This window comes from Charadrius vociferus, unplaced genomic scaffold (genome assembly GCF_000708025.1).
Source record: "Charadrius vociferus isolate BGI_N301 unplaced genomic scaffold, ASM70802v2 scaffold2, whole genome shotgun sequence".
In the NCBI taxonomy this organism is placed as follows: Eukaryota; Metazoa; Chordata; class Aves; order Charadriiformes; family Charadriidae; genus Charadrius; species Charadrius vociferus.
The window spans coordinates 2,837,262-2,860,919 of record NW_009647595.1 but is presented as its reverse complement, the minus strand read 5'-3'; the positions used below and the strand labels follow the sequence as shown (position 1 = coordinate 2,860,919).

General features: G+C 38.4%; 2 protein-coding genes across 2 annotated transcripts in view; one reads left to right on the top strand and one right to left on the bottom strand.

Moving 5' to 3' along the window:
* The window catches only part of MTBP (MDM2 binding protein), a 32,550-nt gene extending 32,426 nt beyond the window's left edge, over positions 1-124 (bottom strand). Inside the window, exon 1 of the mRNA XM_009881037.1 lies at positions 58-124. Within this exon, the coding sequence (XP_009879339.1) occupies positions 58-124 (67 nt within the window). The remainder of the gene's footprint in view (positions 1-57) is intronic.
* Positions 125-252: 128 nt separating this feature from the next.
* MRPL13 (mitochondrial ribosomal protein L13) lies at positions 253-18,316 on the top strand. Its single transcript, XM_009881036.1, is given in 5 exon segments — positions 253-406; positions 4,438-4,531; positions 6,162-6,222; positions 17,792-17,878; positions 18,191-18,316. Coding segments are annotated over 5 exon segments (522 nt in total).
* The last annotated feature ends 5,342 nt before the right edge of the window (positions 18,317-23,658 follow it).

Here is a 23,658-nt window from a genome sequence, read left to right as displayed (position 1 = left end):
GGCTCGGTTAGCAATAATGGAAGCTGGCGGCAAGAGGCCCTCATTCGCGACACAAACCCCTCAGGTGACCTTTCGGTGTCATTACCGCCAGGTACGTGTGAAGTGTGTGCAGCAGTGGGCGCATGGCAGTGATCTCCGTCCGCTTAAAGGTTATTTGGAGGGAGTGTTGTTGAATATTGATATTTCTTCCAGTATTTTAGAGCGTTGGTCTAATTAGAGAAGCTAGGCTTACATCTGGCGGAGTGTTCTTGTATGTTAAGCTCTGCCTCTCTTTCTCTTTAGCAATGGGCTACTTTTGCCAGAGCCTGGTACCTTCTCGATGCAAAGATGCAGCCACCAGGAAAAATAGCTGCTGCGACTGTACTCAGACTCGAAGGCAGGCATAAACCTATTTATCATGCACTAAGTGAGTATTGCAGTAGTTAAAAGCAAATTTGCATTCCTTCCCTTGTATTTGTCTTCTGATTTCAGTTTTAAAATTAAGCCTTGTAAATTTTAAATGTCTTCATTTTCCTTCTTATCTTTGACCGCCTTATGTCATTGTCTTTACCAATCCATATAAAGCTCATTATGAATTCATAATTTAGTAGCTGAATTACAGTGGCTTGTTCTTTCATTTTCTTAAAAACCCTTGAAATGTGTTTCATTGCATTGCTTTTAGCTGTGAAGATTTAATTCACAGTGCACATACTGAAACACTAGTGTGATTCTTGATTAGATTTTCTGACTGCTGCCTTTCAGTAGATGCACAACACCACAGAGTCTTGGAGTGGTTCTTCGTTCTGAATAAGGTGCAGAGAAGTCCTGCATTCATGAGGCAGTGGACACAAACTGAAACATGGGAGGTTCCCTCTAAACATCAGGAAATGTTTTTTTACTGTGTGGGTGACTGGAAGTGGTTTTCCAAGAGGTTGTGGAGTCTCCATCCTTGGAGGTATTCAAAAGCTGATTCTGCTTAAGCAGGAGCATTGGACAACATGACCTCCAGAGGTCCCTTCCAACCTCAGACATTCTGTGATGATGAGGCTGGAACCTGTCTGATTCTTAACTTTCAACAATGATTATGTCTCCCATTTATCTTCTTATTGAAATGAAAAAAAAAAAAATATTTGCTTTTCTGCAAAGTAGAAGATTCAGTGATAAAGATGTGTCTGTGATCTTGTTTGTAATACCATAGTGCGTGTCTTGCAGTGATAAGCATTTTATAGATAATGAAAAGGTGATCCCTCATATTGACGGTACAATGTCCTGTAATACTCTTGCAAATTTTTCAAGAGACATTACTGAAACATAAAGGAAGCATTAAACTTTTCTCATACATGTAGAGTGTACATATTAAAACTATACTTGATCTGGTTTTCATAATAGAAGGTAGTTTTTGTAGTGTTCTAAAGATGTTTTACATACCAGACTTCTGCTGTTGCAAATTATATCTTATCCACAAGATGTCACTGGAGACTAAACCTGTCTGCAAAACAAAGCAGACACTGAGAGGAAATGGGTTTGGTTGTCCTGTGGGAAAGATTTTTGATACTTGTATGTCCATGAAGTTATAAAATCTTGGAAAGTCATTTCAAGGATAACTTTATTTGGTCTAAAGTATTCTATAAATCAGTACCAAATGCATTGCACCTGAGACTGATGTTGATCGGTTACTACTACTGAGAGACATTTGATACTCTCAAGGAGAGCGAAGTATGCATGAACTTGTCGTTGGTGTACTTAACGCTTCTTTTTTTTCTTTTCCCTACGGAGCTAAGAAGAAATATTTTAATGTCTATGAGATAACAGTTCACAGTTCCTTAGACAGAATAACACTGTGGGGATTTTTTTGTTTTGTTTTTAATTTGGTATCCAGATACACTTCTATAAAATCCTTATTTATTTATTGTGTTGAAAAGTATCTGAAACTGGATTTAAGCTGTAGTTAGGGAAGGAAGAAGTCTGATTTCATGTATATTTGTTTTCTGTTTTAGGGTTAATCTTTCACTATTCTTCAGAGTCCCGTATTTTTCAATGCTGTCAGACCATATGCCTTAAATAAGGGGGTATAACCTTGTTCAGGAGGTTTGAATTTGGATTTTTAGGTTTCTTCCGTACCTCCCCTTCTCTCTGCCTTCAGCCCCTTGCATCCTATCTTTGTGAGCGGCTTCCCAATACAGAACCAGAAATAATGGGCCAGATTTTAAAAAAATTGGGCAATCCTGTTCTTTATGTTGGGTTGTGAACAGGTGTAGGTGAGCCACTTCTGTTGCTTGGATAGGATTTGCTGCTGTCCGCTGCATCTTCAGAGAAGACAACTAGGTTAGATGGAAGTGTCCTGCAAACCCCATCTAGCCGAGGTGTTGCTCTGGATTGCAATGTGAGTTTATAATGGCTAGAAGCAGCGGTGAAGACTTGTCTTCGAATGAAGGATCTGACAAGTAGTTTGTCAGTTTTGGGAGCTAACAGTTGACCTTTAATTACCATTTAGTCCTTAATTAAAATGTAGGAGGAAAAATGCGTGTACCTGAAGCATGTGTTTTTATTGTGTTATGGGAATTACTGAAGCTATAAATGTAGAGATGTAAAATATGTTTACTGTGGCAGCTTAGTTTTATCTGAAGAGGTGCAATGTATATGCTCTATGTAACAAATCGCATATACCATAATGTAATAGAATATACTGGCCTTGTTTTTTGTGTGTTGAAGAGGAAGAATATGTCTTCTTGAGGAAGACATATTTACATACTTCATGAAAGAATAATTTGACAATGTAGCATGAAATTAGCCTAAAGGAAGAGTTTTCTTGCACGATATTTTGTGAACATTTTTCAAAAGTAGGATGCCATGTGACTGTATTTGTGGAGATGGTGAATATTTTTGCTTTCTTCCTATTAAGTGCAGCCGTCCCTTAGGTGATGATAGCAACACTATTTAAAGACCAGTGGAAAATAATGTATTAATTTGAAATTTTGAAGGAGATTAGCTATCCATAAACTCAATCTACTTTAAAAAGAACAGGTTGTAGTCATTATTCAGGTAGTATGCAAGTATCCTGATTACTTTTTCTCCGGGCTCTTAATTGTTAGTAATCAATCTACTGGTGTATGGAATTGTTAATTCAGTGTTTTTGCCAACAGTTCACACTTGCATAAATTTCTTATATTATTCTTTCGTTTTTCCTAACTAAAAAAAAAAAAATAAAAACAATAAGGGCACAAAGCCCCAATGGCAGCTCCGTGACATTTATTTGGACATACAGTGATTTTAGAACTGATCTGTTAGTAGTGAAAGGCTGCATCAATGAAGCTGTTTAAACTGTGTTTGCACTTTAGCTTCAGTTGAAAGTAGAGCTTTAAAAGAACACAAGATTAAAAAGTGGTAGAAAACTTAAATAGGGTGTGAAACTTGCGTTGATTAATTATATGCTCCTATAAAAAAATGTGTGCTCAATTGAAGTCCTTAGTGTAGCTGCTTTGTTACCTACTCAAAAATGTTTTAATTGAATGGGCCTGTTCAGATACTTATATCGTTCTAATATGGTAAAGTGTATGAGACTGAGCTTTGGACAAATAATTTTCCAATTGATTGAATGGGTGGTTATACAGCTAATCAAGATGATTACTTCTGAAATGAAAACCTGTATTTTTTTTTTTCCCATATTTTCGTCATATTTTTGAGATAGTATGGGTTTTACAAGCACTTTGTTAGCGAAGAAGATCTAGTAAAGTAACTGTTTCTGGCAAGGTCTTCGTGATAGGTTATAGATTTTGCACTTAAAAAACTTATGATGTGAAGGTTGCTTATATAACACTAAACGTATCTATATGTGCTGTAACACTCACTTCTGTTTGATTGATGAAAATGTGTTTTTTTCCCAGCAGAGCTGTTTTACTCTTTTGTAGGGCTTTTCTCCCCTCCGCCCCCCAGACTTTTTGCTTCTTTTATATATTAAGCCCTAGACTGTAATTATTTATAGAATTATTTTATCCAAAATATTCTGTCCTCCAGTAAACATTGTTACTGTTTTTATGAGAAAACTAAAATTAAACAAATATTTAGGGTCATTGTTTAGAACTAACAAATTTTTAATTGTTTTTTTTTTTTAATATAGGTGCATATACAGCATAATGTGTTGAATAAAATAATACACTGCCTGTAAGCCAGATTTCCAGATCTTAGTTGAATAATTGCAATGGTTTAATTATCTAGTCTGATGGTATTTTAGCTGCTCACCTGCCTTCTAACCTGACAGTATGAACAAAAGTAGTAATTAAGGTTGGTATTTAAGTGCAGGTTTGGATGGTGTAACGCAACAGGCTAGATCTTTAAATCTGAGCTTTATGAAATGTGTATGTATGTGCTACTAAGTATGTATTGCACGCTTTATAGTTGTTATTTTGGTTTATTACTTCTGTGGTCTTCTAATATTTTCCACTGATTTCTACCTTGTAGGTGACTGTGGAGATCACGTTGTCATAATAAATACAAGACATATTGCCTTCTCTGGTAACAAATGGGAACAGAAAGTATATTCTTCACATACTGGGTAAGCTTTATAATAAATATTCAAATGAGCTAGTGGTAAACTTAATATCATATTTTCTTAATAGTTGAAATCTTTTTTAGTGTATTGGTTCAAAAGGGAATTCCTACTTAGATGTTTTGTTTTGTGTTTGCATGTGTTGCAATGTTTAAAATTATGCAAACCTTTTTGTTCTTGGTTTGGGTTTTTTTCTCTCTTTTCTTTCTTATTATTTCCCCAGTGTATGTTGTTAGGAAAATAATCCACCTCGAAAGTAGTCAGAGCAATTGATTAAGCCTGGCTGTTTTGTGTGAACCCATGAACCCAGCGATCAGGACTATTCTATTTAAGCAGTAGAAGACATTCCTACTGGCACTGCACGTTTAAGATGCATACAGTTGCCAACTTCAATTACTTTAACCTACCAGTACCTTTTTACCTAACAGTAAATATATATTATTGAATCAGAGGATGGGGAAAAAAAAAAAAAAAGAAATTGGGAAAACTAGTTAGAAATGAGATGCTCTCAAGATGTGCTGATGTATACAATAGTGTATAATATATTATTCTGGCAGACATAACTTGTTTACAGATGGAAGTGCAATAATCAATTACAGACGGTATGGCAACGATCAGTTCAGTCAAATAAGAACAGTTGTTCATATTTTATGCAGTGACAACATTAGATAATTATCTCTAAGTGTTAAAATGCGTCCAGTTGGGAGATGAATAAATCACATTGAGAAAGCTAATTTTGCTAATACTGATATTTCAGTCCTGAAATTCCTTTGCTAAATTGCTAAGAAGTTCTTGTTCGGAGCTGATGGAAATTAATGCACTTCCCCCCCCCCCCGACTTAAAAATTTTCACTAAAAACTTCTCTGTAAGTTAAAGCACTTGTGGAAGTGGCTAAGTTGGTTTTGAGTAAGTGAAAAGAACTGTACAATTAAAACAAATACTTAAATCTGTGCAGCTCCCTAAGTGGATATGTTTTAATGATGCTAGGTTTATTTTCATTTCACTTAGGTTGATACCTAGTAATGTACTTAGATCAAAATGAAACCCAGCTTTACCTCACATCCATGTAATTTCTTGCACCACTGTATCAATTTTTTAAAGTATATGCATAAATGTGAATTGGTGCAACTTCATGGTATCATATAGACTTTAAAAAGATGGATCCATTGTAGTGAAAGTCAAATTTTATTACTGTAGGTAAGCCAAATAACGCTAAGACTTATTTAAAATAGTAAGAAAATAATAAATGTTGTTCAAAATGGTTGTTTTGTATGTCAGCCACAGACTGGTTGTGAGTCTTGATCATCTTAAAATATTTCCAAGTTCCGCATATTTTACTCCCATTGTATTCTGTAGCTGTGATGGTGTATTTAATAAGCAGTTTTGAAAACATCCACCTGCTTGAAAAACACAAACTTTTTAATACTCAAGTGACTAAATAAGAAAGTACAAATAGCGTTAAACTCTAGGTATTTGACAGGATAGAATCTTTCTAATACAATGTAGTTGGTCTCGTGAGAACAACGTTCTTTTTTGAAGGCTTATACCATTACGCTGTTGTTCAAGATGTACTGATATTTGTGTTAACATCGTGAGCATATCATGTCAACCTTGTATGTTTGTTCTGTTTTTCTAGCTATCCTGGTGGTTTCACACAAGTGACAGCAACTCAGCTCCATTTGAAGGATCCAACTGCTGTAAGCGTCTCCCTTTCTTCCCTTTAATTTGTAAAGCTGATTTGTTTTTATTTAACTAGTTCCCCTAAACAAAAGGGATCAGTCATCTGCATGTCTAAAGATAAATTTCAAACATTCTGCTAAGGGCTCTTAAAAGCTTGGCTTGTGACAGTGTTTTTGTAAACAGCATGTTTAGAGGGTTGGATTGTAGGTTCGGCATTGTCGTGAATCTTCCATGCTGTCCAAATGAGCAAGTCACATTTATTTGTTTTGCTCATTTTTAACCGATTCACTTGCTTTCAGTTTCAGAGGTCTGACCTTTCTCATAAGTGAATTGCCTCAAGTTAGAATTAGCAAAGCTGTACTTCAGCTTAATGAGTCTACTACTTTTTGAAGAGCCAGCAAGAGTAATGCTCATCTTAAAAATGTTGAAAGGTACACCTGCCTCTTTCTCCCAGTAAAATTCAACTGTAGGTTTTGTTAAATGATTATTTTTTTTTTAATCTTTTCTGCAATTTATTTTTGTGGTCTGTGAAAGAGTTGGAAATGATGATTACATTGAAGTTAAGCCTGTGCTAAACATCTGTATCAGACTATTAATTCTGCTGAACATCAGTGTTGATGTGTTTGTTTCTGATTACAAAAAAACAGGGTTCTTGATATAAACATTTTGGAATGTTGACTTACATAGTTAGGAAATTACTTTTATTAGGGTTTTGCATAGTCAGCATAGAGAATTCCATCCTCCAAAGTTCTAGTGTTTCAGAACATGATACGAGGCTCACAGAGGTTAACAGATATCTGTTTTATTTTTGACTTTTAAATGCTTTGGCTTTTGTCCCCTTATATATAAAATACAGAAATGCTTCTTTGTTTTTCTAGAGAAATTTTATCTGCTGTAAAATTCTTGGGTTTTGTCAATGATTTTTTATCTATGATTTAGAAATCCTGGTTTGTCCCAAGATGCTTTTATACAAGACATTGTACAAGTACTCAATAAGAAAGCAGTCCGCCATATGAATTTGCCTGGGTTTCGTTTTTACTTCTGCAATTTCTTTATTTAAAGTGAAATGCAATCCCACAGTTCAATAGTATTTTCTGTGTTGAATTTTTCAAATCAACTTAAATGCTTTTGAGAACAGGCTCTAAGGTAGTTGTAATTCCTTTGGGAATTATTGGTAGTTCTATGTCTAAAATGGATTCTTCAACCTTTTTTCATTTGGGCTTCAGGCAGACACTGTGCACTGGGAGGCAGTATAACACAACTTGTTTGTTAGGGCCTGAGAACTGGATGTCCCATAAATTACCTTCTGGCATTCGTTCTGAAATACCTCGTTTCTTGCCAGACCCATAGATGAATTTCTGTGCAAACAGAGGAGGATTAAATGCATTGCCAGTAACTAAAGCATGTTGGACAGAGGCTCAGCAAATGATGATGTGGCTCAAGACTTGGTCTAACTTAGCACGAAAAACTTTTTTCTGAGCAGAATTGTGGAGAGCCTTCAGCAATTAACTCTTTAATTCTGTTGAAGATGAAGCATTTGGATGTCCCTCACATAAAGATATCTCATATGTGGTTTTGTCATAATTAATAGTAGTGAATGGTAATTTGGCATGATATATTCTATATGTGTAGCTGTTACAGGTTTTGACTTGCAAGTGATTTTATGGCTGGAAACATTTATTTGCTAGTTGAATTGTTCTGGTATGAAACACATTGGGATGTGGCAAAGATGGAAATTATGATCGTGTTTTATTAATGTGGTTTATTTTTAGAGCCAGCTATTAAAACCTGAAAAAGGGTTGCTGTAAAGAGAACAATGCCTAGCCTGAGCAGCATTTGGGTCTTCAAAATATGATCTAGATGATGCGTAGTTATTGTGGAGACTTCTATAAATCACACTATTTCACTTCTTTGAATTAAAAAGAGACCTCTTCTCTTCTAATCATCTTAAATTCAGTCCTGTGAAGCCAGTGGAATTAGGTAGGTTGTAGGAAGCAGACTGTATCTTTCTGTGGAATCAAATTCTTCATTTTTTAAAGTGTTGTTTTCATCCTGAAGGCTATTGCTTTTCCTCTGCCCTTGGTCCTCTTCTCTCCTGCTAGCTCATCCTGGTAGTGCTTCATTAAATGAGTCAACATTATTTTTGGAAATAGTGCTGTTACAGAAATTAAGGCGTTGAATTAATGGAAGAGGCTACTTCCAAGGAAAAGGATGTTGACATAACACCTTGTAAGTTTGTGTGATGTTACATAGAGATTTTGCAATGGGATATGTCTATTTTCTGTTTATGTAAGAAATAGATTAAAGCTTGTAAGATTCTGTGATTGTGTGTATATAGTAGGACTCCAATACTGCTTAGTGCTGTCTTTACTTACATATGTCTAAACTCAAACATACAAATCCTGGAGATAAATATTTTTCAATTAGTTTTGTTTAAACATAGTTCCCAGTATACAGAGAGACTGGTTTTTGGAAAAACTGGTACGCAGCTAGTAGCTGATTAAAAAGGTTATAGTGAGTAATTTAATGCAAAATGGTATCGTTTATGCTTACGTGAGGGGCTGAAAGTCATAAGTATAGTCGTCAGATTTAGACATGTTTACTGTAGTGTAGTTAAATAATCATCGTTGATCATTTCTAGTTCCTTCATCAGCTATCAACAGTAGGGATGGATGATGATCTGATCGACTTACAGAGGTTAACGTCATTGTATCTATCTTATTAATTTGGACCTTTATATTCCTTGCAGGTAGTAGTTGGTACTTCAGAAAGACTTGTGCTGAATTTTTAATGTGCAAAAAACCCCACCTGTGCCTGTTATAAATGTTTCATCTCAGATGTATAATTTTGTGCCTGAGATTGACAAAATAGTGCTATTTTTTTTCCATGTTTAAGTGTCTTTTATGTTAATATGGGGCATTGAATACAAAAAGAGGTCTGCATAGTTGATGTTTTTTATAGAAGTTAAAGATCCATGTCCATTGTGCCAAGTTCTTCAGCGTTTTGGAAAAAATTGTTTTATGGAAGGGTAAAAATTAGTGTGTTGTCAAAAAGATATCAAAAGTTGTCCTGGTTTGAGGACGACAAAAATAAGTAAATAGTCTAGCAGATTTTTACCTATAGCACCTTTGAGTTCTTTTGGGAGGCATGAGGAGGGGAGCATCTGTGAATCTGTTAAAAATTTCTAGTATTTTCAATTGTCTGCTCTTGTGGAGAATAGCAGAGAATAGTTCTCATCTATTGGACTTGGCTAGGCTACTTTAGGAAGTGCCTACTGAAAAAAAAAAAAAAAGCTTCTTCACATTTCAGCCTTTTCTTTCTCTGACTTAGATTTAGTGTAAATTCTTGTACCACCCACAGGTGAGAGTATTAAATACTGTAGGCAATCCTGCTTTAGCAGGGGAGTTGGATTAGGTGATCTCTAGAGGTCCCTTCCAATTTGAAGATTCCATGATATGTTCTTTAGGTGCAGCATAACAGCTTGTTGCTGTGGTTCGAAACAGCCTCTCTGTTCTTCAGGTTAATATAACACTAATATTCTGTATGGTATTACTACTCCCTTAGGATATATATTAGCAGACAACTTTAATTTCCATTGTAAGTTGCTACGAAAAATCTATTTGAAAGGTTTGGTGTGTTTTCTTTGCCAATGGAGGCTTTTGAGAATAAAGGAAACGGGTAAACCTTTTTATTTGAGATGCAGGTGTTTGGAATGCATAGAAGTTTGGGGGTTTTGTGTTGTGTTTTGTTTTTTTTTTTTAAAATAAAATTTGTAGAAGTTTTGTTTAGCTGGAAAAACGCTGATAGGCGTGAGACCAACACTTGCAAAATTAGGCTTCAAAGTACTTGATCCAGGAAGACTAAAAGATGTACTTCTAAATCTTGCAGAGTTGAGAGGAAGCAAAGATTATTTGGAAAAAACCTTCTGGAAAAATCTTATGACTTTTAATTAAACTGCCTGCAAAATACGTTGACAGATGTAATCTGTAGAGCCACATAGTAGTCCTGTCAGGACAAAGTTTTCAATCAATTTTTATTTTATTTCTAGTTTTAAAAGTAAGCAAAACTTGACTGCCTTTTTTTTTTTGGCTGCATCAGAAACTCCCCCACACCCCCAAAAAATAAAAAAAAAAGAAAAGAAGAAATCATGTTTGGCTAATACCAAATGCTCAGTGAGAGGATTGACCTTTGCAATATTCAGAGGCTGTATTGCCTCCGACAAAGAAATAATGGGCAATAATTGTTCAAAATGAATGTTACCTGCTAGGGAAGATTATTAAGCGAGGCAGGGTAGCTCTGTGGAAGTCTCCTGTGAGGAGGCCTCCAGGGGTGTCAGGGTTCTGGTTTGTTCAGCTGCTGGCACTGATATGAAGGGGCTTAAAATGTTCTAATTCTCCTTTTGAATGCTCTTTAGCAGCTGCTTGCACGTATAGACTTGCCATTATATCTGCGTAATAATGATCTTTTGAAGAAAAGCTCAGACAGAAAACATGGTTAAATCTTGCTATTGGTATTTGAAAGCCTGTTTTCTTTGCAGTAGTAAGGGGTAGTTGAGATAATAATATGTACATACTAAAAGTCAGTTACTGAAACACCAGATATAATAGTGTTTTCTTTTATTACTATAATGTTTTTTTAATTAAGTAGAGCAAAACTTCAAAGTCTGGATTAGTAAGCACCCAGAAGTTAGTATGGCATGGGGAGGAGAATATCATTATGGAACCTGCTATCTTAAAACCTCTAGGTTGTCTAAATAAGTCTTAGACTTGGCTTGGTCTTTTGCTTCATAGTAGACAAAAATAAATACCTCTTTGTTTAAAAAAAAATTATTCCATTTCTTATTTGAATTTGCAAGGCAAATTAATTTATTGATTTTAAGAATGCATTAAATTTCTAAGTTTTTAAGTGCTGAACAGTAGTGGAAAGCTAAATGACATGCGATGGAAGTTTAATTTGTCTGTGACCAAATGATTCTTACGGCAGTATTAAGTACATTCACTGTTGCTGTGCTACTCATCCAACTCACAGAGGCAGTAAGGTGAAGTTCTTTGTATGCTTTTATAACATGCATGGTGAAAAGAACAATATCATATACAGAACAGAAAACCAAGAACTGGTAGAAGCAAGATTGTCAACCTACTTGATGGTAGGAAGGCTCTACAGAGCTGGATTGATGGGCTGAGGCCAATGGTGGAGGTTCCACAAGGCCAAGTGCCAGGTCTGCACTGAGGTCACAGCAACCCCATGCAGTGCTACAGGTTTGGGGCGGAGTGGCTTGAAAGGTGCCTGGTGGAACAGGACCTGGAGGTGTTGGTTGACAGCCGGCTGAATATGCCAAGGTGGCCAAGAAGGCCAACAGCATTCTGGCCTGTATCAGAAATAGTGTGGCCAGCGGGACTAGGGAAGTGATTGTCCCCCTGTACTTGGCACTGGTGAGGCCCCATCTCGAGTACTGTGTTCAGTTTTGAGCCTCTCACTACAGCAAAGACACTGAGATTCTGGACCGTGTCCAGAGAAGTGCAATGAAGCTGGTGAAGGGTCTGGAGCACAAGTCTTATGAGCAGTGGCTGAGAGAACTGGGGTTGTTTAGCCTGGAGAAGAGGAGACTGAGGGGAGACCCTATTGCTCTCTACAACTACCTGAAAGGAGGTTGTAGAGAGGTGGGGATCAGTCTCTTCTCCCAGGTCACAAGAGATTGCACAAGAGGAAATAGCCTCAAGTTGCACCAGGGGAGGTTTAGGATGGATATTAGGAAAAATTTCTTCACCAAAAGAGTTGTCAAGCATTGGAACAGGCTGCCCAGGGAAGTGGTGGAATCGTCATCCCTGGAGGTATTTAAAAGATGTGTAGACATGGTGCTTCGGGACATGGTTTAGTAGTGGTGTTGGCAGTATTAGGTTGACGGTTGAACTCGATGATCTTAAAGGTTCCTTCCAACCTAGACAATTACATGATTCTAAGACGTTGTATCAAGCTGTACCTCTGAGTAACTGGTGTATCTCCTGAAATTTTTCAAGGGTTTTTTTTGTATGCTCTGTAATTAATCACTCTTGTTTTCTCTGGAGCACTGTCTCCTTCCCATGCTCTAGAGTTGCTTCCTGGTGATTATTGGACTTAATTCAGCTGTTAGGGTAGCCTTTCTTCTGGAAATTTGGCCAATTATTTTGTGGTTCTCAGGGCCAGGAGTGGTATTGCTCTGTTGATTTCCTTCTTTACAGTATGTTTTATCTGGCAAAGAATCCTTCTCAGAACTTGTCTCTGTTAAGCGTAGTCTGCAACTTGCACATGAGCCAAAGCCTATCACAAAAATCGAAATGTTCAAGCCTCACACAGTGTTTCAAATAAATATATTCTTAATTTATTTGTACTCATAAAATGTTAGATGGTGTAGTAAGGGACTGAAAGTGCAAGAGTTTTATTAAAGCTGCCGTCCGATTCCTTTCCTCCTAATTAGCACTTCAAATTGGAAATCAAAAACCTAATGTTATAACTGTGTCATTTAAGAGCATGTCTGTGCTGTGCATATATAAATTAGCCAACTTGAAAAAAAATGCATTGCAATATTCAAGATGACAATTGTAACTACAGCCAATAGGAATTTTGTAATTCAAAAGAAATTGAGGCAAACAGCATTCCAGTACTTAAAAAATCCCCAAATATTAACGCTCTTGTGGCTGTATACATCTGATGGTTTCTGTCTGCCTGATGGAGAAAGTGTCATGGCCTTTAGGAGAGAGTATTTATGACGATATGGAATTTTAAAGGTTGCTAGTACTAAAGATAAAGGACTGGGGAGAGGAGGCAGTAGGAATCCATAAATAACTGAATAAACTGTACTAATTGTTTTTAAACTGAGATGGAGGTTGCAGTGAGACCTGTGGGTAGGTAGACCTCCTTGCCAGTTTGAAATCCCACAGAAATCAACAGGGTTTTGTACCTTTGGTGTAAAACTAAACCCTTGTTATTGTAATAGTTCAAAGTAAATATAATCACATAGCAAACAATAAGAATTTTCTTTTTTTAGAAGTGTATTACAAGCATGTAGAAAGATTTTGTTGTTAATTCCTTAAAGAAACAGCATGTTCAGATACGTGCTTTCAGGGAGCATTGAATCTGGGTTCGGGTTTTGCATGAGCTCAGTAGCAGACTTTTTCTTGCAATTCTATACCTTTTTATTTAGCGTTGGTTTATTTTTAGTAAAATTTGAGCGTGGTCAGGTCATAGGAGAGCGCTTACTTAACACCCTGTAAATATTGCTGGTTGGATCTGCCTTTTCGGTTATGCAACCTTAGTCAAGTTGCAAAAGGAGTCCATACAGCTTCGGTTAAGCCTGTACTTTGACTTGTCATCACACCAGTCAGAGTGAGGTTCTGGCTGTAGGCAGAATTTTGGGCAAGAAGCTGGATGTAAACTTGGTCTTTCCAGGAGCTGGGTTTGGATTTGCTTTGGCCCCTAGAAAACTCTTTGAGACAGAAGTTACAATGAAGGAAACTAGAGGTTTTCCAGCATTGCCTTCTCTGTCCTAGCTCCCTGTATGGCCGCCTGTTCTGTAGTTGGACTAACTACCTTGCATTAAATCAATAATAAAAGTACAGAATAGCATGACCTTTTAAATTTACATGCTAGTTTGCTCAGTAATACACTTACTTGGCTTTTTACAAGTCTCAAATAATAGTTTATCACCATCTCACCCCTCCTTTTTTTTCATTTTTCTCTTTTTTTCTTCTTTGCCAAGGTGAACAAGCTTGAGGGGTGGGAGGTATAAATCTGCCGTTGACCTGCAAGGCAATTATGATCTGCTGCAGAAGCCAAGGCTTTGTTCCCTCTTTGCCCCTAGCATGAGTTGCTGAGGCAGGGAACCTGCGTACTCAAATCCAAGGTTATTGTTCCTCTCTCTTGTTCTCCACATGGATGTAATGTATAGATGGAAATATTTTCAAGTGGCTCAGACATTAAAGGCTCTATGATAACCACAAAAACATGCAATTAAAAAATGAGCTGTTTGAAATGTCTAGTTAGTAAGCTGTGAGTTACTCAATTGCATTGAAGCTCCAGAATGGGAGAGACTGCAACAGCGAAGTCCAGTTTCCTGCTCTGGATCAGGCGAGGATGTAATATCTTCATCAGTGACATAGGGGGATTGAGTGCACCCTCAAAAAATTTGCAGATGACACCAAGCTGAGTGGTGTGGTTGATTCACTAGAGGGATAGGATGCCATCCAGAGGGACCTGGACAGGTGTGAGGCGTGGGCCCATGTGAACCTCATGAAGTTCAACAAGGCCAAGTGCAGGGTCCTGCACCTGGGTCGGGGCAACCCCCAGTATCAATATAGGCTGGGGGGGTGTATTCAGAGCAGCCCTGAAGAGGACTTGGGGATACTGGTGGATGAAAAACTGGACATGAGCATGCAATGTGGGCTTGGAGCCTGGGAAGCCAGCCATATCCTGGTTTGCATCAAAAGAAGCATGGCCAGCAGGTTGAGGGAGGTGATTTGTGTGAGACCCCACATGGAGTGCTGCATCCAGCTCTGAGGGCCCCAGCACAAGAAAGACATGGACCTCTTGGAGGGGGGCCAGCGGAGGACCACAAAAAATGAGCAGAGAACACCTCTCCTGTGAAGAAAGGCTGAGAGAGTTGGGATTGTTTAGCCTAGAGAAGAGAGGGCTCCGGGGAGAACTTGCTGTGGTCTTTCAATATAGAAAGGGGACTTAAAAGAAGGATGGAAAAAGACTCTTTATTGAGGCCTGTAGTGATAGGACAAGGGGTACTAGTTTTAAACTGAAAGAGGGTTGATTTAGATTGGACATAAGGAAGAAATTTTTTACTGTGAGGGTGGTGAGACACTGGCACAGGTTGCCCAGGGAAGCTGTGGATGCCCCATCCCTGGAAGTGTTCAAGGCCAGGCTGGATGGGGCTGTGAGCAACCTGTTCTAGTAAAAGGTATCCCTGCCCATGGATGATCTTTAAGGTCCCTTCCAACCCAGACCATTCTATGGTTCAATGGTCTCCTGGGCAGTGAAAAATGGTTTGTGCTTCATGTGAGGGTGATTTTTCTGTTCTTGCAGGTTTTGCAGAAATGCACTTCTTGCATGTGTGAGAGAGCACAGGAAGCCAAATGAGTTCTTGAACAGCGTGGAGATTGGCAGATGTACCAAAGCATACCTTGTATTATGCTTGTTGCAGTTAGCATACTTACCTACAGAAACTGTTATTGAATATATAATTATCTATAATTCATTCTCCAAGTCCTGCTTTCATGTTAGCGTGTCATCCCCTGAGGTTGTCAGTTCTCCAGTGACTGTACGCAACGTTGAAAGCATTCCTTCATTGTTAAACCTGAGCATATAAATCAGTCATTCTTCTCCAGTGTGACTTTTTAATAGGTACCTTTTTACAACTGAACTGTTGTCTTTGTAATGTGGTTTAAAAAAATCGCATCAGATTTGCCAGGCAGTAGTACCTACAACCAGATTAGACCAGCTGTTCATCTAGTTCACTGTTTTGCTTCAACAGATGCCTGTGCCACGTGCTACAGGGGAAGATGAAAAATCTGACACAAATATCAGTTGTTTAAAGAAGTACAATATTGAAGAATGTTCATTAAAGTATTTTGAAGTGTCTTTTTTGTTGTTGTTGGAGCGAAATCGTTAAATAACTAGCTCTGTATATCTGCAGGTCATAGGTCATATGCTGGATGATGTGTATGTACAGTTTATTATTCTAAGGACTTAACACTGATTCACAACTGAAGCTAAAAGTAATTTTTAGATAAAAAATCCCCCCCAGTTAGGCAATATATTGTGAAGTCTCTGGATCCATTATTTTAGATCTGATAGATTTTGATCTTTCATTGGCTATAATGAAAAATACTGGGTAGAAAGGAAAATGAGTGTACAAAATTAAAATTACTAATGGTCAAATGGCTGTTCACAGGAGCTGTTGTTAATATCCATGTGTTTTCTTACATTGTTATAGTGTCTCACTTTATTTTCAATATTCAGTGAAGTAAACCAGTGAAGGTTCATTTTCCGTCTTCATCTTGTCTTTGTCTAAGCACACGATATACTGACCTAAATAAACTAGTTTCCTGCACAATCATAATAGTTTTTATCCCTAAAAGCATTAGTTTTCATCTTTGTTTTTTAATAGTTGTTTATTGATTTTTATTAGAGAAGATATCAACACTACAGATTATTCTGCCTGGCCTAATATATTTCTTCTGTCGTCTTGATTAATTATATTTGTCCACAGATCTGTGGTACTGGCTGCATAACATCTAAATATCTTCATGATGTTAAGGCTTCTGTAAATGTCTTCAGAGTTTCTTAAGGCAGCTGGTATACGTTTGTGAGGATCCTAAGACAAGGCTACTGCCTGTTAAGTTCTGTCTCCAGCCTATGAATGGCAAAATGAAAACTGGGCCCAAATTATCTGAGTGTTTACTAACTTCAGAACCCCAGTAGAATTGCCTGCAAGTTTAAGAACCTGCACTTCTCAATAATTTCACCTGTAACAATCAGTCTATCTTAACTACGTGGTTCCAGCTGGGAACTCTGCATTAGTGATTATCTCTAAAATTTTGATATAATTCCTTTAATTTTATTTTAAAAAAGCAGCTCTGCTCAGTACACTTTTCAAAATACCCAAGTGCTGGGGAGATTTGTTTGTGCTTAGTGCACTGCATTTCAGTGTGGCTTATTGACTTCAGCCAAGCATTCTTGGGTAGTTTCCGATTTGGAGCTAGTTAATGTCTGGGTGGCTTGGAAGACAGGCGGGGTGGGTTTCCTTCTACTTAAAAAATTGCATGTGGGTCTACCCCTAAATGCTTTGCTGTCCTTTATAAAATCCTCTTTGTCTCTTACAGTTGCATGCCTTGTTTTACATTTAAAAATGTTCCCCTTTTGGGTGAAGTCCACAACAATGTGTTTTGTATTCAAATTACGGGCTTACATACTAGAGTCCAAGAGAAATCCTGTCGAATTTTGTTAATTTTTAATAAGCGTCATCTAGTGTAGGTACACAAATTCTGTTCGTTCCTCGTGCCCAGAAATGAGATTGTTCATCTGGAACTAAGAGCAAGGGAGATAAATTATAAATATGTATAGTATGTTCATGAGACAATGTCTTGGTGTGTCAGCTTTGCTTGAGATATGATGCATATAGAAGTTTCAAACACAGCAAACTACTGTGTTAAACTACATGCTGAGAACGCTTCGTAAATTTGTTAGAGCTTTTTTTTTTTTTTCCCCTCAGTAACATGTGTACATAAATGTGCAATACGATATGGAGTTACCACAAGCTTCTCGGTTCTTTTCAAAGTTGAATGATCCTATGCAGTCATCCACAAGGCTAAATATAGCTCTTAACTTTCTAAGCTGAAATTTTCTATATGGCTGTTACAGTAAGTGTTCATTCTTCCAAAACAGTAAGTCTAGAGCACCTTCTGAATGTGGTGCCAGAGTACTTCAGCAAGGAAGAAATTGACTGAAAAGAGGTTTAGTGACTAGTGGAATGAGCATAGGGAAACCTTTTTCATGTTGTTTATAGCCTGTCTGATCGTTTGTTGCCATGTTATCTTTCCACAGATCGTTAAACTGACTATTTATAGAATGCTTCCAAAAAACCTTCAGAGAAGAACTATGATGCAGAGGCTGCACCTTTTCCCAGAAGATGTGAGTAGTCATGCAGTTACATTTTTCATTCCTGTGTGCTTTGGAGGTGAAGAGGGAGTGTTAGCAATAGCAAAACTCCTGTCATAAGAAGGTAAATGAAGAAAAATCAAGCTGCTTTTTGTTTATTATTTAAATATAGTTGAAATGTTGATGCTTTTTTCTTTATTATTTCTTTATTATTTGCTTTCTGTTTAGGTCAAACACTTAGCATGAAGAATGCAGTAGTGTTGCCAAATTTTGGTCTGGATTTGAGGGGGAATGGTGGTGTTTTTTAAACAACCAGATGATTAAGACTGTTCTAACCTGCCTTAGGTTATTCCAGAAGATATACAGAAGAATCTTCTACAAGAGATTCCTCAGCCACGTGCAGTTCCCAAGAGGTTAGATGAATATACACCAGAAGAAATTGCTGCCTTTCCGAGGGTTTGGACTCCGTAAGTATCTTAGATTTTTTTTTAAAAGGACACTTTGACTGAATATGTATTGCGTAGGCTGTTACATTATCAGTGAGAAGAAAAAAAATAACGATTTTTCTCTCTGTCGTCTTTTTTTTGGAAAGGGGAGGTTAAAGCAAAGAACAGTCATATTAAAAGGGAGCGGTTGCTATTTTTTTGTGTTTCTGTCCTTTTAATGAGAAAAACTTTACTTAAAATCATGATTTCAACTCTTTACTTCATCAAAATGAGTTGAGTAAAAAACTTCATTACCCTACTTGAGTTGTATGTGTGCTCTATAATCAGTAACTGTTAGCCATAGCCAAAGGAAACACGATGCGGCTCTGTGAGGGAATGATTCATTGCTGGGGGGAGCCCTTCAGATTTCCTTCAGAGGAAGGGAGAAAATTCTACAAAATTAGCCGTGTGAGAGTGGATCTTTGGCAGGGAACGTACCATATGTTTATTTTGAGAAATAGTTTCTTTTCCATGTGCAAAATCAGTCCCACAGTAGTTGTGTGGCATATGCGTTTTGCTTTATACCACCACGTGCAGCATTGCGTCAACCTGCTAGTGAAAATAATGCGCTACATTTGGGACGCTTTCAGATTAGTACCAGTACGATTTAGGGCAACCAAGATGATTGAGGGATTGGAGCATCTCCCTTATGAGGAAAGGCTGAGAGAGCTGTGACTCTTTAGCCTGGAGAAGAGAAGGCTGAGGGGAGACCTTATTATTGCTTACAAATATCTAAAGGGTGGGTTGAGGGAGGATGGAGCCACACTCTTCTTGGTGGTTCCCAGTAACAGGACGAGGGGCAATGGGTGCAAGTTGGAACATAGGAAGTTCCATTCAAATACAAGGAAAAACTTCTTTACGGTTCGGGTGACAGAGCACTGGCACAGGCTGCCCAGGGAGGTTGTGGAGTCTCCTTCTCTGGAGATTTTCAAGACCCGCCTGGATGCAGTCCTGAGTAATGTGCTCTGGGCAATCCTGCTTTAGCAGGGGAGTTGGACTAGATGATCTCTAGAGGTCCCTTCCAACTCTGAAAATTCTGTGATTCTGTGATTTTTCTTCTGTTCATTTTAAGAGTTCTATTTAGGCTCAAGATGCCATTGTGATATTCAACAGAGAAATTAATATGGAAAGATGGCCCCTTTTCTGATTATTCTATGAAATTCAAGAAGAAATGTAACAAGTAGGGATATGGGGAGAGCTAACACCAGAACCAACTTGATGGTCTGTCTCCAGTTAGATTACTGGTATTTCTGTGTCTATAGTAGTTTTAAATGCTTATATTTCTTTGTCTTGTAAAAAAGTATTCCTGTGTACTTACTCATATGCTAATCCTAGAAAATAGACCTGGTATTAGCCGCAAATGGTATGTCATCCTATTGAGTACTTCCACTGAACCAGATGTTAGCTGCATGTGGATGGAGGTCAGCCGCTGAAAAGGTAATAGCAGCTTATATCTCATGAGTCTGCTTGAGATATGATCTCTCAGGTGTCTTGATAGCTGAATGATGGCAGAATGGTCAGGGTTGGAAGGGACCTCTGGAGGTCACTTGGTCCAACCCCCCTGCTCAAGCAGGGCCATCTAGAGTTTGTTGCCTGGGACCATGTTCGGACTGTTTGTTTGTCAAGGATGACAACTCCACAACGTCCCTGGGCAACCTGTTCCAGTGCTCAGTCACCCTCAGTAAAAACAGAAAAACCTTTAAAAGGATCCTGATGCTTTTTGCTTTCTAAAATTAATATTTAAGGATTTTTTGCATTTTTTAAAGTAAATTAAACACTTTAAATTACATTTAAATGTATTTTCTGTGCATTATAAGGCATATGCAAATAAGGGCATTTACCCTTCATAGGCAGCAGAGTTAAGGCAGCAGAGAGATGTGGATAAGAGATGTAATTTTTCCAGAAGAAAACTGGTAATAAGATAATGTAAATGAACACGTGGGTAGGACCTTCTTCCAATTCAAAAGCAAAGTGTGCTCATAGTTCCTTTTATGGGCCAGCAGCTCTCACTGCTTAAGCCAGAACAATACAATTAAGAAATCACAGGAATATATGTAGGACAAATGTCTGTATCCATTTTCCATGTATTTATAGGATTTGTATTCCTTTGAGGGGAAAACTGAGTAATGTTCCATTGTTCTGTCACATGTTTAACACAGACCAAAATAATTTTTAGTGAAACTTCTTAACATTAGTGGGCTTTTGCTTGCAAATCCTAGTAGTAACAGGAGAAAATCACAGAATCACAGAATTTTCAGAGTTGGAAGGGACCTCTAGAGATCATCTAGTCCAACTCCCCTGCTAAAGCAGGATTGCCCAGAGCACATTACTCAGGACTGCATCCAGGTGGGTCTTGAAAATCTCCAGAGAAGGGGATTCCACAACCTCCCTGGGCAGCCTGTGCCAGTGCTCTGTCACCCAAACCGTAAAGAAGTTTTTCCCTGTGTTGGAACGGAACTTCCTATGTTCCAACTTGTGCCCATTGCCCCTCGTCCTGTCACTGGGAACCACTGAAAAGAGTCTGGCTCCATCCTCCTTCAACCCACCCTTTAGATATTTGTAAGTAGTAATAAGGTCTCCCCTCAGCCTTCTCTTCTCCAGGCTAAGAGTCCCAGCTCTCTCAGCCTTTCCTCATAAGGGAGATGCTCCAATCCCTCAGTCATCTTGGTTGCCCTTCGCTGGACTCTCTCCAGCAGCTCCCTGTCCCTCCTGAACTGGGGAGCCCAAAACTGGACACAGTATTCCAGTTGTGGCCTCACCAGTGCCAAGTAGAGGGGCAGAATGAGCTCCCTCGACCTACTGGACACACTCTTCCCTATGCAGCCCAGGATTCCATTGGTCTTTTTGGCGACAAGGGCACGTTGGTGGCTCATGGACAATTTACTGTCTACCAGGATCCCCAGATCCTTCTCCTCAGAACTACTTCCCAGCAGGTCCACCCCCAACCTATACTGGTGCCTAGCATTCTTCCTCCCCAGGTGCAGGACCTTGCACTTGCTTTTGTTGAACCTCATTAGGTTCCTCTCTGCCCAGCTCTCCAGCCTGTCCAGGTCATGCTGGATGGCAGCGCGGCCCTCTGGAGAGTCAGCCACCCCTCCCAGTTTGGTGTCATCAGCGAACTTGCTCATCCAGGTCATTAATGAGTATATTAAACAAAATTGTACCAGTATTGACCCCTGGGGGACACCACTGGTTACAGGCCTCCAACTTCGTGCCACTGATCACAACCCTCTGAGTCCTGTCACACAGCCAGCTCTCAATCCACCTAACTGTCACCTCATCTAACCCACACTTCCTCAGCTTCCTAATGAGGATGTTATGGGAGACAGTGTCAAAAGCCTTGCTAATATTTATATAGTCTTAAGTCAAGTGAAAAAGCCTGCATAGAACTCTGTATTTATGGATAATATGTATTTGTGCTTGCACATCCACACACATAGTAGTCATACAGAGTTGCACTGATTTTTGCGTGTCAGAGTCAGGATGAGACCTTTCATTTGTGGAATATATTTCATCTGCTTTTAGTGACTGAACCTGGTGAAGCATGCGATGTCATGAGGGTTGACCGTAGCACATAACTACTAAAGATACACACCGTTTTGCTTTTATCTTTTTGGGTGTTTTCCCTTTCTTGGAGTTAACGTGTAGGTTCTGAGTAAAAGTTTTAAGAGGATTCAAAAAAGGGAAGTGTTTGGCCATCAGTGGCTTTTAAATAGGGTTCTCCAGATGTGGCTCGTGACTCAGGAAGTTGTAAATATTCCTTTTCTGCTCTCAGGAACCGCTGAGTCCGAGCAGAGGGATCAAGAATGAAGGGGGTTATCTACCATCTCTCCACTAGCCGCAGGGCTCATCACTGTAGTTGCTGTTGTAATTTTAGCTTCTTGTCCTGGCCTGCAACCAGACCATTGTGGATGCCAGATATTAGTGTCAAATCGATGAGTTCTAATTTAACCTTCAGCTCACTCCTCTGGCAGTTTTGATGTTGGGCAGAGTTTCCAATTCGAAGTAATGGGAAAAATAATAGTGCTTTGCTTCCTGACTGAGGTATTAAATGTATTGTGGTGATTCTCTATCACTCAGAGTGCTATGGGGGAAGGGCTTAATTGTGAAATAAAAGATACAGAATTGAGAAAATTTGGTAAAATAACTTTCCGATGTGATAAGTAAAGCACAGAAGTCTGTAGAAGGGGACTTAAAATGAATTGTAGCGGTCACTGTTCTGATTAAAGTGACAGACGGAGTGTCTGAGAATAGACAGCTTTACACCAAAGGTACTAAAAGAAAGGCTGTATGAGTATCCAGCTGTAATAGACTCTGTGTTCTGAACTTCTTCAGTTTGTGTGAGCCCATGGAAGAAGTAGTGTTTGCCTTACTCCTTTCAAAGACTGTAGAAGCAACAAAGATTTAAACATTTACATATTCTCTAATGATGTCACCTTTTTAGAGGTGTATAGCAAAAAGGTTCTCTTAAAAATGAATCCAAAAGGTATAAGATACTGTAGACGGCTTTTTTCAACAAACCAAAGACAGGTTAGTTAAAATCTGATTGTATAAATCTGATAGTCTTTACGTGTACCAAAAAAACCCAGCTACCTGACATGAAAATTGTTTCAGAAAAGTTTTAAATGTAAAGGGAACATTGGTTGGTGTTTGGAATTCCAAATATTGTAGGAATACATGTGTATCTCAGAATGCAAAACTGACTTGCTGTTTGGGTTCCTCGTCATTTTATTCTTTCCCAGCTGACAGGCTGCCCAGACAAGTTGTGGAACCTCCAGCCTTGGAGATGCTCAGAACCTGACTGCACGAGTTCCTGAGCAACCTGATGTAATGCTGAAGTTAGTCTCACTTTCAGTGGGGGAGTGGTTCAGATTACTTTTTGGGTTCCCTTCTGATGCAGATTATTTTATGGTTCTTTGTATATGATGAAAGTAAACAAATATAGATAGTAAAATAGATTAATATTTTAATAAACTGTGTTTAAGAACGCCAGTGCCTAGGTTGCTAGCAGTGTTAGTCCTGTTCGTCTTTTCCTTGGGCTATTGTTTGTTACTCTGTACTAGGGTCTTAGAAGTCTGGGTGAGAGCACATGGTGCTAAAATGGGTAGCCTTTTCTTGTCCTCTGTATCCTGCATTTAGGATATAAAAGGCCTATATGTTTACTGTTGTGTACTTTGGTCTGTGAGCTTCTGCAGAACCTATAGATAGCTTCCAAGCAGTAAGAGTAGTCCCTACAATAAACCAGAAAATGAAGGATGCATAAACTCAATTTTTTTTTTTCTTTAGATGGTTTTAATAAGTCTTTCTGCCTTAGAGGACTTTTAATTA